Source organism: Euphorbia lathyris, chromosome 8, assembly GCF_963576675.1.
Source record: "Euphorbia lathyris chromosome 8, ddEupLath1.1, whole genome shotgun sequence".
Classification (NCBI taxonomy): Eukaryota; Viridiplantae; Streptophyta; class Magnoliopsida; order Malpighiales; family Euphorbiaceae; genus Euphorbia; species Euphorbia lathyris.
The window spans coordinates 27,191,776-27,207,263 of record NC_088917.1 but is presented as its reverse complement, the minus strand read 5'-3'; the positions used below and the strand labels follow the sequence as shown (position 1 = coordinate 27,207,263).

General features: G+C 36.3%; 2 protein-coding genes across 5 annotated transcripts; both read left to right on the top strand.

The window, feature by feature from the left end:
- Positions 1–499: 499 nt before the first annotated feature.
- On the top strand, positions 500–8,429 carry LOC136202586 (uncharacterized). 2 transcript variants are annotated; one of them, XM_065993300.1, is made up of 16 exons: positions 500–1,011; positions 1,874–1,993; positions 2,082–3,341; positions 3,447–3,614; positions 3,725–3,808; positions 3,908–3,997; positions 4,515–4,640; positions 4,729–4,911; positions 5,019–5,090; positions 5,174–5,275; positions 5,387–5,494; positions 5,606–5,977; positions 6,055–6,348; positions 6,435–6,824; positions 6,937–7,180; positions 7,302–8,429. In XM_065993300.1, the coding sequence occupies exons 1-16, from the start codon at positions 927–929 to the stop codon at positions 7,993–7,995; spliced, it is 4,392 nt and encodes a 1,463-aa protein (XP_065849372.1). In that variant the 5' UTR covers positions 500–926; the 3' UTR covers positions 7,996–8,429. The 2 variants fall into 2 exon arrangements, with proteins under 2 accessions (XP_065849372.1, XP_065849371.1); XM_065993299.1 differs by having other exon boundaries at positions 2,076–3,341.
- Positions 8,430–9,689: 1,260 nt separating this feature from the next.
- On the top strand, positions 9,690–14,257 carry LOC136203795 (transcription initiation factor TFIID subunit 11). 3 transcript variants are annotated; one of them, XM_065995030.1, is made up of 5 exons: positions 9,690–9,896; positions 10,175–10,504; positions 13,084–13,171; positions 13,285–13,384; positions 13,501–14,257. In XM_065995030.1, exons 2-5 carry the CDS (start codon positions 10,185–10,187, stop codon positions 13,626–13,628), a joined length of 636 nt encoding a protein of 211 aa, XP_065851102.1. In that variant the 5' UTR covers positions 9,690–9,896; positions 10,175–10,184; the 3' UTR covers positions 13,629–14,257. The 3 variants fall into 3 exon arrangements, with proteins under 3 accessions (XP_065851102.1, XP_065851101.1, XP_065851100.1); XM_065995029.1 differs by having other exon boundaries at positions 9,690–10,008; positions 10,148–10,504; XM_065995028.1 differs by having other exon boundaries at positions 9,691–9,896; positions 10,148–10,504; positions 13,501–14,255.
- The last annotated feature ends 1,231 nt before the right edge of the window (positions 14,258–15,488 follow it).

The window sequence follows — 15,488 nt, the reverse complement described above, 5'->3', positions numbered from 1 at the left end:
ACTCTATTTATTAATCGGGTTTTATATTCATATTAGCCTTTTCTTGTTATTGTTATAAAGGAGGTTTAATGTGACTAAAAATTAGATATTTAATCCATCAAAAGGCTCAATACATTTACCTAGAACTTGCTTAAATTGCCCCATTGACTATTTAAAAAATATCTATTAGCTCATCCGAATTCTTTTAAAGTGATTTATTACCCATGAACTTGCTTAAAGTGCATGACATTTCAATTTTTCTAAAATCTCTCCTTACTCCAAAAAAATGGGGGATATTAAGGGATTAATAAAGTACAAAAATGTATTATGCCAAATCAAAATGATTAGAACTCTGTAGACTTTTTTGCCATTAATTAACAATATAAAAATTCAATTCCCAATTAAAGAGTTAATTGCATTTCTACTCAAAGTTTTAACCTTTTCCGCTAAATTAACTTCCCGTTAACCTTTTCTTCATCCTAACTAAAAGTCCTCTCTCTCTCTCTCTCTCTCAACCTCTATTGTCCCCACAAACTACCTGTTCTTTTCTTCTGTCTTAAAAGCAATCTGTTACTTGGCACAGTGAGTTTATTACTTTTATTATCTTGGGTTATGGTGGTTTTTTAATCCAGTAGCAACTGTAACTCAAATTAGCCAAGAGGATGCTTCAATAATCGAACTTGGAAATCTCAAAGTTGAGAGCTTTATTAGCAGATAAAATATTACCCATGTTCTTTCCAGCAAACAAATTCTGGGATTCCTATGAAATCACTTGTCATTGCTTTTTTTATACTGTTTCTTTGTGGGTCTTGCTTAATCTAACTTCTCCTTTCTTATTGCTCCAAGATATGATTCAATCCACTTGAAAACAAAGTATTCGTTTTTTTTTGGGGGATTTGTTTAATTAAATTTCCTGAGTGGGGCTGTGAGATTTGGTGCTTTATGGGATGGGTGAGGTTGTGCCAGCCATTCTTCTTCTGTTGTTGAAACTCTGTGTCATTGGCTTTATTTTCACAGTTCAAGGATCTAGAGGTAATTTTTTTTGTTCTTCATTTTCACTCTGCTTTGTTTAGAATTACTAATTTCTTGTTAAATTATCATAATGGACAAATTGGTTACATGGACTACTCAGATTTCATATTGGCAATGTTCATGTATATAAGCTGCATTTCTATGGTCATTTTGTAATCAGATTTTGGTTTTATTTGATTTGTTGAGTAGAGAAGAACCAATTGTTGATTTCTGAAGCTTTATTGATCTGATGCCCAAGTATGATTTTGTTTTTTTTCATGTGTTCTTCAACTTATTTGTAGAGATCGTTGTTTCAAGAACTAGTAACTAAGTAAATCTCACACTTTTCTCTGTTTTGAGAATGAATCTGCATATTTAGCATCATAACTCTTATTACTCAAGTCACTCTTACTCTTATAAACAGTTCTAAGCTAAGCATTTTTAGCTGCTCCAAGTCTGAGAACTTCTATGTTTCGAAACAAGGCACATTTCTTTCAGTGCATTAATGTTTAGTTTAAATTCCATTTGCTTGGTATGGTTTGCTAAGTTCCTCCTCTAGAGTGGGCAAAGGGATTTTCTTTGCCACAATGATGAAGAGATGTGATCTAGTAAGTAGCCTTTTGAATTTAGGCTATTTGAGGGAAGAACATGAATGGTGTAACCTCATTATGAAAGAAACTTGATTCTGTGATACTAGAAGACAGCTCTTATAGTTGTTATTTTTTGACCTTGCACAACATGTTTCATGAATTCAACTTGTAGTGGGGGAGATAGCTCAACTAGGTTCAACTCAATTCGAATAGAACTAACATATATGTTGTTTTCTCCATCTCGTTTATATTTGTTACTAGAAGTAGATAGTGCTAATATTTAACTTCTTCAGGGTACAACATCTCCCCAGCTCCAGTAATTTCTTCTGAGGTTCCTTCTACAGAGGGAACACTGGCTCCCACAGAAAGCTCGGTGACAAGCAATGTGCCAAGCTCAGGACCTCAGCCAAATGGTAATGTGCATAAATTGTGGCTTTAAATTGTTGAAATGATTTCAAGATTGATTAATAATGCTTATGCAAATTAATATCATAGCATCAGATCTTCTTCCTTCACCTGCGGCACCACCCATGCTTGCTCCACTGCCCCTGACTAAAGGGCTTATACCATCATCTCCAATTAGTCCAGTTGAAGCTCCACCATTAAGTACTGCACCGCCACCCCTAATGGCCAAAGGACACGAATCACCCATGGAGTCAAATATCACTCAATCTAAGGCACCTGTTAGTCAGGATCCTGTACCTGTGCCAGGTGCGCCATCGTCTCCAATCATTCCAATTGTATCTCCACCATTAAGTAATGCACTGCCGCCCGTAATGGCCAAAGGACATGGATCACCCATGGAACCAAATATCACTCAGGCTAAGGCACCGGTTAGTCAGGATCCTGTACCTGTGCCAGGTGCGCCGTCATCTCCAATCATTCCAATTGTATCTCCACCATTAAGTACTGCACCGCCACCCGCAATGGACAAAGGACACGGATCACCCATGGAGCCAAATATCCCTCAGGCTAAGGCACCAGTTAGTCAGGATCCTGTACCTGTGCCTGGTGCGCCATCATCTCCAATCATTCCAATTGTACCTCCACCATTAAGTAATGCACCGCCACCCGTAATGGCCAAAGGACACGGATCACCAATGGAGCCAAATATTCCTCAGGCTAAGGCACCAGTTAGTGAGGATCCTGTACCTGTGCCTGGTGCGCCATCATCTTCAATCATTCCAATTGTACCTCCACCATTAAGTAATGCACCGCCACCCGTAATGGCCAAAGGACACGGATCACCCGTGGGGCCAAATATTCCTCAGGCTAAGGCACCAGTTAGTCAGGATCCTGTACCTTTGCCTGGTGCGCCATCATCTCCAATCATTCCAATTGTACCTCCACCATTAAGTAATGCACCGCCACCCGTTATGGCCAAAGGACACGGATCACCAATGGAGCCAAATATCCCTCAGGCTAAGGCACCAGTTATTCAGGATCCTGTACCTGTGCCTGGTGCGCCATCATCTCCAATCATTCCAATTGTATCTCCACCATTAAGTACTGCACCGTCACCCATAATGGCCAAAGGACATGAATCACCCATGGGGCCAAATATTACTCAGGGAAAGGCACCGATTACACACAATCCTCTACCTACGCCAGATGGGCCATCATCTCCAATCATTCCAATTGTATCTCCACCATTAAGTTCTGCACCACCACCACTAATAGCCAAAGGACATGAATCACCGATGGAGCGAAATATTACTCAGGCAAAGGCACCGGTTAGACATGATCCTCTACTTGTGCCAGGTGGGCTATATTAGTAACTAAGTGCATGTTGTTGTTGTTCATGTATCATGTTTACAAGTCAACTTTGATTCTAAACTAATTTTGTTTCATTATATGTTGTTTCAGTTGCATCTCCTTGGACGAACTTTTCACATGATTCACCAAACATCCACCATAGTGCACCTGAACCTTCACCCATCATCAAACCGACTTCACCTGAAATTTCACCGTCAAGTGATCATGGTGGAAGTACATCATTCCCTGGGGCTCCTAAACCAGACTCAATTATACCAGGTTTGAAATTGGTGTTTGTTTTGATGTAACTTATTCTCCAATAGATTCTATTTGAAATGAGCTTTTATTTTCTTCCTGTTATCTTACTTTTCTCCAAATTGTGATGCCAGTTGCCTCTCCACCGATGAAATTGGGATCAAACCGACCATCAACACATTCAATTGCCCCAGCAGTAATGCCATCTGTGACTCCCGGTCTGCATTTACATATAAGATAAAAGTGAAATACTTTATGTTTTCTGATTAAGTAAAGTTCTGACCAAGTGCTACTTATTTCATTTTGATGCCAAGCAGTTCCAACTGTATCACCAATTGGACAATTTCCAGAAAGTTCACCTGCAGCACAGCCTATTAAGCCTAGAGAATCGCCCTCTACATTACCAGGTTCTTCTACGAGGATACACTTAAATTATATTCCTTTAAGTTGCTGTTGTCTTGATTCTGAAACCATCGAAGTTCACTCATGTTAGGCTAATGTCTGATACTTTTATCGTGTTATGCCTTTTGTTTTGCTAATTTTTATTTCCGCTTCTCTATTTCTATACCTTTGATACACGGTCTTTGAGTTCGAAGATAATAGCCATAATAAATCATATAGAGTCTCTATGGTGATCATAGTACATGATTGAAAGTCACTATGGCAAAACGTTCAACCATGTTTGTTTGTTCATATTGGGATCAAACGTTTTTGCTCTGTTACATTTAAGTATGACTACTTTGTTCTTAACAGACACGTAAATTAGTATAATAGGATAATAGCAGATACATATACATGTTTATATATCTTTTGTTTAATCATTTTGCTGATTTAGTTACAATAATTAATAATTATGTAAGGTAATGAATATTTTAACAATAACAATATATATTATTATAAATCACTGGTTCTATCTGTGGGCAGCCCCGGATGTTTCTCGTGCAGCAACTCCTCCAAACATTGACTGGGAAAGAGATGGAACTCCAGTTGCTGCACCACCAGATGAAACACTCAAGCATTTACCACCAACGAACCATTCCCCAACCAAAGGTATACATTTTTCGAACTTTATTTTGAGCAAACCACTAGTTTGGAGTACCATGATGAGATAATGAAAAGTTGACGATAATTATTGCAGGTTCATTTTCTGCTCCATCTCCTTCAACGCACAAAGACATGAGGCAATTTAATGATGCTCCAGTTCCAGCTAAATCTTCTCCCGCATTTTCACCTTCTATCCCATCTCATAAGCAAACCCATGCCAAGGCCAAAATCAGTAGCCCTGCTCCTGAATTATCTCCTCCATCTTCAGAAAAGCAAGGTCTATTTATTATCATTTAAAACAATTTTCAAGTTGCTTACGATTTGTGGTTATTCATCATAACACTCATGGATCCAACTTTCATCTCGTTTTTGGTGCTTTTGCAGGTCCAGTTGTCTCTCCATCATCTCTTCCTACAGACAGGCAAAAACACTATGCTCCTCCACCCCTTAGTCCAGGTACCACGATTTTGTTAAGCTCAGGTAGTTCACTTTCAGAGCGTGTTGTGTAATTTCAGTTTCTAATTTGTCTTGTATTGCAGAACCTTCAGCTTCTCCCTCACATTACCCCATTCCTAAGCCATTAAACAATGGCCCCCCTGCTCCTTCACCGTCTCCAACAACAGCACCTGGCTGGACCAAAAGTAAGAAAAATTAACGATTGACATTGACCCGGTGGAAAGTTTTTTTTTTTTTTCTGCTTGTACTATTGATGACTTAATAGCTGACATTCTGACTGTAACTGCATTTTCAAGTGCCTATTCTTCCCCCTAAAGCTTCTCCTTTCGGGTCGTCATCAAGGAGTCCACAAGTACCTCTTCCCCCACTAATTCATGCATTGCCACCTCCGCCTCCCAATGAAGGTACATAAAACCTGCGAATCTGCAATCCTTTATGTTGATTTTTTTGTGTGTACTTTATTCTGTTTCACACTGTCTTACTGTGATTTAACGCATAGGTTGTTTTATCTGTAGATTGTTCAGCAACTGTTTGCATGGATCCATACACAAACACTCCGCCTGGGTCACCATGTAGCTGTGTCTTGCCCATGCAAGTTGGACTGCAACTTAGTGTTGCACTTTATACCTTCTTCCCTTTGGTTTCGGAGCTTGCTCAGGAAATTGCTGCCGGTGTTTTTATGAAACAAAGTCAAGTCCGCATTATGGGAGCGAATGCTGCTAGCCAGCAACCCGAGAAGACCATTGTCCTTATTGACTTAGTACCCCTTGGAAAGAAATTCGATAATACTACTGCCTCCTTGACTTCTCAGAGATTCTGGCTTAAGCAAGTAGTAATTAAATCTTCGTATTTTGGAGGCTACGATGTATTATATGTGCGGTATCCAGGTATAAATTTGTAATTTTCAGTGCACATTTATTGTCTTCTGAGAGATTCTTTTAATCTGATACTTTTGTATTTATAGGCTTGCCTCCGTCTCCACCTTCAGCGACTTCTGGCATTACTATCATAGATGATGGACCATACTCCAGCAGTAACAATAACGCAAGGACAATAAAGCCCCTTGGAGTTGATGTTCAGAAAGGGCACCAGAAAAATCTTGGTGCCGGTGCAATTGCTGTTATAGCCCTGTCTGCTTCTATATTGGTAGTTTTATGCTCTGCTGTTGCTTGGGTTTTGCTGGTCAGGCATAGAGGCCGCACGAGTCGAGCGAATCAAACCCCCCAGACTTTGCGGGCATCCACTGCAAAACCATCAGGTAATTACGGTGTTCGTAAATCCTGGTATATCTTCCCTATTTCTCTTCCTTTCGTTTGGAAATTAATAGAACTAAAATTTCTATAGGTACTACTGGCTCAATGATTGGAAGTGCTATGAGCTCTGCTTCCTTGTCATTTGGATCTAGTATTGCACCTTATACAGGCTCAGCTAAGACCTTCAGTACAATTGACATGGAAAGAGCAACAAATAGCTTTCATGATTCAAGAATAATTGGTGAAGGTGGATTTGGGCGTGTTTATGGCGGTGTTCTTGAAGATGGAACCCAAGTGGCAGTCAAAGTTCTGAAAAGAGATGATCAGCAAGGCGGTCGCGAATTCTTGGCAGAGGTTGAAATGCTTAGCCGTCTGCATCACAGGAATCTGGTCAAGTTGATTGGAATATGTGCAGAGGAGCGCAATCGATGCTTGGTATACGAACTCGTACCAAATGGCAGTGTCGAATCTCATCTTCATGGTATGTTTTTTTTATTTCTAATGATTGTGTTTGATCAGGAATACAATGTTTTTTCTTTACTTGGTGAATTTTCAGCAGAGTTGTTAAATTTTCCTTCATTTTTATTTATCAGGGGTTGACAAGGAATCAGCTCCACTTGATTGGGATGCTCGGATCAAGATAGCACTTGGTGCAGCTCGAGGACTAGCTTATTTACACGAGGATTCGAGTCCACGAGTCATACACAGGGACTTCAAGTCTAGCAACATCTTGTTGGAATATGACTTCACACCAAAAGTGTCTGACTTCGGTTTGGCTCGAAGTGCCATGGATGAGGAGAATAGACACATATCAACCCGTGTGATGGGAACTTTCGGGTAACAATTCTTTTCTGATAACTCCATCTTAGTTTACCGTACATAACATCCTTATGGCATCTAAGTAATTTCACTTATTTCTCATCGATGTTTTTGCTTCCCGGCTAAATGATTTGCATAGGTATGTTGCTCCGGAGTATGCAATGACAGGTCATCTTCTTGTAAAGAGTGATGTATATAGTTACGGTGTAGTTCTTCTAGAGCTTTTAACTGGGAGAAAACCAGTCGACATGTCTCAGCCGCCTGGTCAAGAGAATCTAGTTGCATGGGCCCGTCCACTGTTAACAAGTAAAGAAGGGCTCGAAGCAATTACAGATCCATCTCTAGGACCCGATGTCCCTTTCGACAGTGTAGCCAAAGTAGCAGCTATTGCATCAATGTGTGTGCAACCGGAGGTATCACACCGCCCTTTTATGGGCGAGGTTGTTCAGGCCTTAAAATTAGTACACAGCGAGTGTGACGAGGCAAAAGAAGTAGGCTCAAGATGTTCTAGTCGGGATTTATCTGTCGATATGGATGCTGATGCTGTAGCCAGTACAAGCTCAGCACAGCTGCTAGATGCTTTCCAAAACCAAACTATAGCACCTGATTATGATTCTGAACCAGATATAGAAAGGGGACTGTCAATGTCGGATTTGTTCAGTACATCGGTCAGGTACGGAAGGGAGGCGTCGGGATCATTTAAGAGATGCTCTAGTTCAGGTCCATTGACAAGAGGGGGAGGAAGACATTCGTGGCAGAGAAGGAGGAGATTGACAGGAGAAAGTGTAAGCGAACACGGGGTTATCTTCAAACAATGTCCAGGTTCAGACTGAAGTATACAAATTTTGACTATCAAATTGTTGAATTCAAGAACGAATTTTTAATCCTCCACACGAAAAATAGGATCTTGGAGCTGTGGAATAAACAACTGGAATTCGACAAGTGCCTGATCGGGATGTATTGGAAACGAAACGAAATTGCAGGAGCCTTGAACTGCAGAAAAAGCAAAGGTTTTAAACTAGGAAGGTAGAAATTTGAAGCCATGAGTCTGTACAAACTCTTGATTCCTGGTGGAATAGTGTTAAAAAGGCAAGTACAGGAGATAAAATAGCAGAATTCTTGTAACAGAACTAACTGTATGGTAATGTTGGTCCAGCTTCAACATCTTTTGGAATTGTTAATAGTAGAAGGGAAAGCCATATTAGAGAAATGTACAGATTTTGTATTTTGATAGACATTAAATGCCATCTATTCCTCACTTTCAGAGCTCTAAATTTTCCTTACAAAAGGGAAAAACCAACTGCAGTTCAAAATTAAGACCAGTTGTTGATAGTAAACAGCATAATTAAGCCACTTTACCTGTTTTAAGGATCAAGCCACTGATCAATTTTCATATTGAGCCCCTCATCATTGATTTTGTTATGGATTTGACCTTTATTTAACTTTTCCGTTGAGTTTAGGAGATGAGAAGATCGATTTGACGATTCTAATGTTGAAAATCACAAAATGGGAGAGGAGAAAATCGAGTTTTGAAGAATATACTGGAAAAAGTTAAATAAGGGCCAAATTCATAACAAAATCATTGATAAGGGCTCAATGTGGAAAAATAATTGATTAGAGACTTGATCCTTAAAACAGATAAAGTTCAGGGGTTTAATTATGCTTTTTACTTTTTTTTTTTTCTTATTTTTCACCTATAAAGTTTATATAGAAAAAAATAATTAAACAATTATTATGTATATATGTTATGTATAAAAAATTGTGATGTAAGAAGAATTAACGAATGGGATAAATTTCCATCTATTACATGTTATATATATAAATGCCACAGGGGCAAATGATACCAAATAAAAAAGACATGATAAAATTTTGTATCCAATAATAAATCAGACCCCAACAATCAATATTTTAGATACATGAAATGCTTTAATCTTTGGGTTAATATACAAAAATACCCTTAATCAGAAGGAATTTTACCTTTAATATCTAAAATGGTGCAATTTTATCCCTAATGTTGATAAATTAGGTCAATTTGAGAAATAATTCATCAAACCGTCTTCTTGGTCATGAATTTTATCATCTACACTTCACACGTGCATCATTTAGTCAGTAACAAATCACAAATATATGTTGGAATGTGAAAAAAATAAAAGAATATACTTCTTTTTTTGTACGAATTGGACAAAGAAATCATAAAAAATTCTATAAATATTAATTCTATTATTAAATTATAAAAAACATGAAATCTTTTTTTGGAACGAATTGTTATGTAATTGATGCAGAATAATAAATAAAAAATATCTATGTTTTATAATAATATTCGAAATTGACTCAATTTATCAACGTTAGAAGTAAAATTACTCTTGACACATTAAAGATAAAATTGTACCATTTTATATATTAGAATAAAATTGCACCTTAATCCTTGTAGTTTTATTTTTGTCAAAATCCACAACCGCGTCGTTTTGCTGAGTAGATTTTGAAAGGAAAAGAGAAGCAACAAAATATAATGGTAACTTGGTAAGTCTATAACTGGATAAAAACGCAGGAATCCCTAATTCTCCTCTCCTAATTTCGTTTTCACCTCTGCTTCCATAACCCCCATAAACCATTTACGTCCCGTTGTCCCTGAAGGTGCCATCGCCGGCTAGCACCGGTTCGTGTCTGGCTGTCTTCCTTCTTATTCTCACCGAGATTTCTTCCAATTCAATTTCTCCTTATTTCAACTTTCAAGGTATGCAATACTCTATCTGTATTGTAACTGAGTTGGCGTAATTAACATTTACTATATCGACCTTCCACTTGTCAAGAAAGGCGAAACTTCTTGTAATTAGCTTGTAGAACAGGTGTGAATTTTGTGGTTTAATTGCTTTTTTTTTTTTAAGAGTGGTTAGAGATACTTACATTTTTCTTTAGATTACGTGTAATTTTTTTGGGTAATGTTCTCACTCCTAATGATGGTTCTGAATTTCTGATATTTAATAGGGACTAGTTGATGTTTAAAAATAGCAGGAAAGAAGCAATGAAGCAATCAAAAGATCCTTTTGAGGCAGCATTTGAAGAGCAAGAGGAAACACCGCCTGATTCCCCTATTGGACCTGATGAGTTGGATGGTCAAAACCTTGCTGCTTCCCAGGATCCACCTGTTCCACCAGAAGATGATGATGTTGAAAATGCAGATGTCCATCCTAATGACCCTTCCACTTCTACACGTATGTTGGCGACTGCTAGAAACAAGCGCAAGAACAAAGAAGAAGATGATGATGAAGAGGAGGAAAATGTGGAGGTTGAGCTCGCAAAGTTCCCATCTAGTGGTGACCCTGATAAAATGGCCATGATGCAGTAAGTAATGTAAATTATTACATTTGTTCATATATTTATAAGCCTCTCCTAATTGTTCTTACTTTGCTTCGACTTCTTGCTTATTCTATAATGCCTCATCAAGTAATTTTACTGATGGGAAGGTTATGATGAAGTTAATTGATTGTGAAGTTTGCTGGTTGGAAAATCCTTCATGTAAGTGGATTTTCCAGCAAAGACACATTTGGATCATATGTGAGACTCTAAATGTTTTTTTTAAAGGAGTCATTGTTTATTGAAATATTTTATAAATAAGAGAAAAATTTCGATTGTTTCTGTTGTGGACATCAGTTAGAATGCTCTTTTTTCTTTTTTGCTTTTCTTCTGTATTTTTATTGAGATTTTTCTTTGCTTATTGTTTGGAGCTACTGAAATTAGAGGCTCTGCTTGTGCAGAGTACTGTATAACTAGGCTCAATATGCATTACTTGCAAGGTATGGCCCATCTGGCTAGGACTTTATGTTTTCTTTTCCTGTGATATAGATCCTTGATACATTTTATATATAGTTTTGAAGGTTGGTATATAGTTTAACTCTTTCAATGGCCCGATATACACTCTGTAAAGTCATGCTATCCTGATTCATGTTTAACAGTTTGTATAGAGGAAAGTGGAAAACAAATGTTCAAGTTTCAATCTGATATTGATTATGTGTTAATGTTTTTGTTTTTCTCTCTGCAAGCAATAGCACATTATTTAGTTTTTCCATCTAGTCACAACAAATTCATCATTTTTGCCATTGCAATTCTAAATCAATATACATTTTTCTGTTGCTCGAGAATCTGTGAGAACATGGTGGAGAATATCATACAGGAATTAAGGACTGGACTGGACTGGAAAAGATAAAATGGGGGCACGTGCTTATGGTTATGGTTATTGCGATTCTGTTATATCAGGGGATTGGTGTGAATGTTGGTTAATGGATATATTATATAGTTAAAAGTACAAAGAGGGCTAGCTTTGGGTTATACATTTTTGGGTATCTTAGCTTTCTGATAGGAGAAGGGGGGTATTCACGGGGCTGTGCCTCACATAGAATTATCCTTTTGTGTGTCTTTCCTTTTGACGTATTATGATTACTGTTTGATACAGATTGGAAATCTGATGGAAACACTCAACTAGAGATAAGATACTAGAAACACTAACAGGAAAAAGTATACTCCCTCCGGTTTCAAATAAGTGTCGTTTTAGAGTTTTTCACACAAATTAAGAAACACAATTAATATACACTTAAATTAATAAATTTACATGGATTAACTAAATAAAAATTCTCTCTCCTATAATGGTTGGAGAAAAAACTTTGAAAACTTAAAAAACACATAAATCAAGACAAAAGTTAAATGCTTAGACCAAAAAACTATACTAAATTTTATTGAAAAACGAAAACGACACTTAAAAAAGAACAAAAACAATTATCTAAAACGACACTTATTTGAAACCGGAGGAAGTAGAAGAATAGGAAATAGAAATGAGAGGAAAATCAGTGTATTGAATCCATGTAATGAACTATAACAGATAAAAGAAATAAGGCACTAAACCAGCACCCTTCCGGGAACTCTCCCTCTCCCTTAGTCACACTAAGAGCCAAAAATAAATAAAATTCGTCACACATTCACACCTCCCTGTCACGGCCATATTTTGATACGTTACTTGTTCTTTTATGATTGTGTGTTTATTGTGTCTGATTGGCTTGTGATTACTGTGTTATTGTTGCGTTTCTGTCAGAAAAGTTGTTTGTGTTACTTTTCCTGATTTTGTTTGCCATTGAAGTGGATGGTGGTTAGCTTTCTACTTTTGTTTCTTTTAAATTGATACACCATTCTGTCGAGGATCCAAATATTTTTGAAAGATAATGATTTTAATTTTCTCTTTATGTTGAATTTTAAATGAAACATCATTGTTTTACTTATCAAAATGGCTATGCTTTTGATGACCAGCATTTTATGTGAAGTTTGCTGATAATGCTTTGGGAAGTTGGTATTCAACTGTGTTGGCTACTTAATTTTCAGACTAAAAGCTGTAATGGCTTCATGATAAATCTTCATGCTCCAACTTGAGGGGTAGCGTCATAAATATAAGCACGCTTAGGCTGCTAAAGTCTGCTGTGGCTGCTATGTTTGCTTCTATGTTGCACAAAAACTCTTTTTCACTAGCGTTCCGCGTTTCCGATTTCATTGCCGTTTCCTAGTTATATTTTTATAGAAATAACATTTCCCGGTGTCCGTTTTAGTTTCTGTTTTTCCGTTTCCATGCAACATAGGTTTGCTTAATTGTAGGAGTAGCCTAGGAAACCTTGTATATATGTGTATTCCTTTTAAGTTAAATATAGATTCAAGCTGGATGCCAATGAAGGCGGTATTCATATATGTTCTCCTTGATGATGAGAAATTGACTGGACTTTGGTTTTTGAATTTAAGGAGCAATGAAACAAAACAGTTTGCATTGACATATAAAACATGTTGGATGGTTATGAAATATTACTAGCTAGTTATTTTCCACCTCTGAATCGATCATGCTTGAAAGTCCCATCTCTCTGAATCTGAACTACAGCTCTTTGGTTCAGGGCTATTTTGTCACAGTTCACTGAAGGCCAAATGAGCAGGTATGAATCGTTCCGTAGATCTGCTCTTCAGAAGGCGAACATGAAAAGGGTATTTTTTAATTTCAACATTCTTATCTTAATGTTCGGCTCTTTTCTTTTGTTTCTTTGTTTCATGGAAAAACATTAAGATGGTTGCATATTTGTGTTATGTTGTGAATGCAGTTATTGGTGAGCATCACTGGAAACCAGAAAGTATCCTTGCCAATGACAATTGTAGTATGCGGAATAGCCAAAATGTTTGTTGGTGAACTTGTTGAGACAGGTATGCTATTATAATGTCATTTCTTCAATACCAAATAGTGAAATTTAATTGAAACAAATATCATGTCAATCATATATAACTAATTTTTGGATTGTGTGCCATGGTATGGTTTGCAGCTAGAATGGTAATGACAGAGAGGAAGGAATCAGGGCCAATCAGACCTTGCCATATAAGAGAAGCATACAGAAGATTAAAGATCGAGGGGAAAATACCAAGGAAATCAGTGCCAAGACTATTCCGTTAGATTGCGGCTGTTGCTTTTAGCTGTTTTTGACAGGATGAGTTGTTGCAATTAAAATGTTAAAAGACATAAGAATAGTTTTAAATCAATATATAATGATAAAAATTATATAAATAAAAATATTATAAGAATGTTAGTAAAAAAATAGTCTAGATAATGGGATAATTTTAAAAAATAAAAATATTTACAAATATTCTTTTTTTCAAAGTTCAAGTATATAAAAAAAAAGTACATACTTATAAGGTCCATGTGTTTTACCTAATATATTAGTCAGTCCCTTTATTTTTACAAATAATTATATAGTTCCTCAGTTTTCATTTTCATCAACTCCTTAGTCTTTATGTTTGGTTCAGTGGTCAAACTATACTAAAGAAATTTTTAAATACCAAAATTGCCTTTTAATCTATATTTTAATAATAAAGTAACTTAATTTTTACTTTAAAATTTGTTTTTTTTGGCTCCTCTTAGAATAAACGTAATTAGATCTTTCAATGCATTCTTATTTGTCTCTTTTTTAGGATTGCGAGAAAGCTAGGGATGTTTGGGATTTGTTATTCGTTATTGGTTATGTAATGCTTGCTCTTTATTCGAGTTACCTTTTGATGAACCTGTAATCTGATGTAGTTCTTTTTTTTTTTTTTTTTTTATGAAATCCAAAAGACATTTCATCAAGAGAATGAGTAGAGTTGTTTTTTTGACACATCAATACGATTTATAGAGATAAACTGTTTGATATGATTATAATTTTTGTATCAATTACAGGTTTTGATGTGATTATAATTTTTGTATCAATTACAGAGATATACCTGTGATCAATATATCATTAGCATAACACAAAATAAAAAGGCATTGGAGACATCTAAAAATAGTTTAAACGGTGGTGCCTTTCATCAGGGGCGGAACCAAGGGGGGGTTAGGGGGCTCGAGCCCCGGCAGGCGGCCGGAGAATTGACAAAAAAAAAGAAAAAGTAATGGTGTCTGGTAATATTTTGGAGAGAATTATATTGACTCTATATAGTATTATTTCAATGTTTAAAGGTAGATGAGATGATTAAGAATGCTTATAAAATCATGTTACCATTATTAATTAATTTAAATTGACTCTTTATTTTTATTTTGATAACACTTTTTAATTCATTTTTATTATGTCTTTACCATTAAAAAAAAAAGTAAACATGTTTAATTTTCTATTAGTTCAATACTAGTTTCTAAAAAAAAATAATAACATTTTTACAGTTTTAATGCGTTGGAGGCTAAAAAATTTTTGTCCAGCCCTTTGAAAATTTACCATCAACCGCACAGTTAATTTCGATTTTTTTTGACGTTTTGAATTTTTTTTTTACTAATATGTTTGAGCCCCGGGTCATCTGGGGTCCTGGTTCCGCCACTGCCTTTCATTATTGAATTGCATGTTAATTTGTAGTCCAGAACAAACTGTTGTCTAAGTCCTGTGCTACAAGTTGAACCTTATTTCGTTCTACGTTGCGTTTGATGCGATATAACCATTTACAACTTATTATAGGGCTGAGAAATAAGTGTTCATGTTATTGTCAAGGAGCGTCTTGTTAGGGTTGCAAAGCGATCACATGAGTTTAGGTGATTATAAGCATGAAGCAAGCAAGAAAAACATGAAATGTCAAAAATCATAAATTAACCTGATTTTGATGTTTATGTCACGTATTGAATAGGATATAAGTGAAAAGATAAAAAAGAAAATGATTGAGTAAATTTTCTTCCAGGTTGCCTATGTCATGTTCATGGTTTACCTCATTCCAACCATAACATCTAAGAAATTAAAAAAAAAATCCAAAACAAAGCATGTCACTTCGCAAAGCTAAGGTTATATTAGTTTGATGTGGTAAA

Bases quoted from the DNA above. Each gene is read 5' to 3' on its own strand.
- LOC136202586 (XM_065993299.1), top strand. From the start codon at position 927: ATGGGTGAGGTTGTGCCAGCCATTCTTCTTCTGTTGTTGAAACTCTGT. The intron at 5,978-6,054 runs GTATAAATTTGT...TTGTATTTATAG, and splicing joins ATTATATGTGCGGTATCCAG to GCTTGCCTCCGTCTCCACCT. The intron at 6,825-6,936 runs GTATGTTTTTTT...TTTATTTATCAG, and splicing joins TGTCGAATCTCATCTTCATG to GGGTTGACAAGGAATCAGCT.
- LOC136203795 (XM_065995029.1), top strand. From the start codon at position 10,158: ATGTTTAAAAATAGCAGGAAAGAAGCAATGAAGCAATCAAAAGATCCT. The intron at 10,505-13,083 runs GTAAGTAATGTA...TCTTTGGTTCAG, and splicing joins GATAAAATGGCCATGATGCA to GGCTATTTTGTCACAGTTCA. The intron at 13,172-13,284 runs GTATTTTTTAAT...TTGTGAATGCAG, and splicing joins AGAAGGCGAACATGAAAAGG to TTATTGGTGAGCATCACTGG.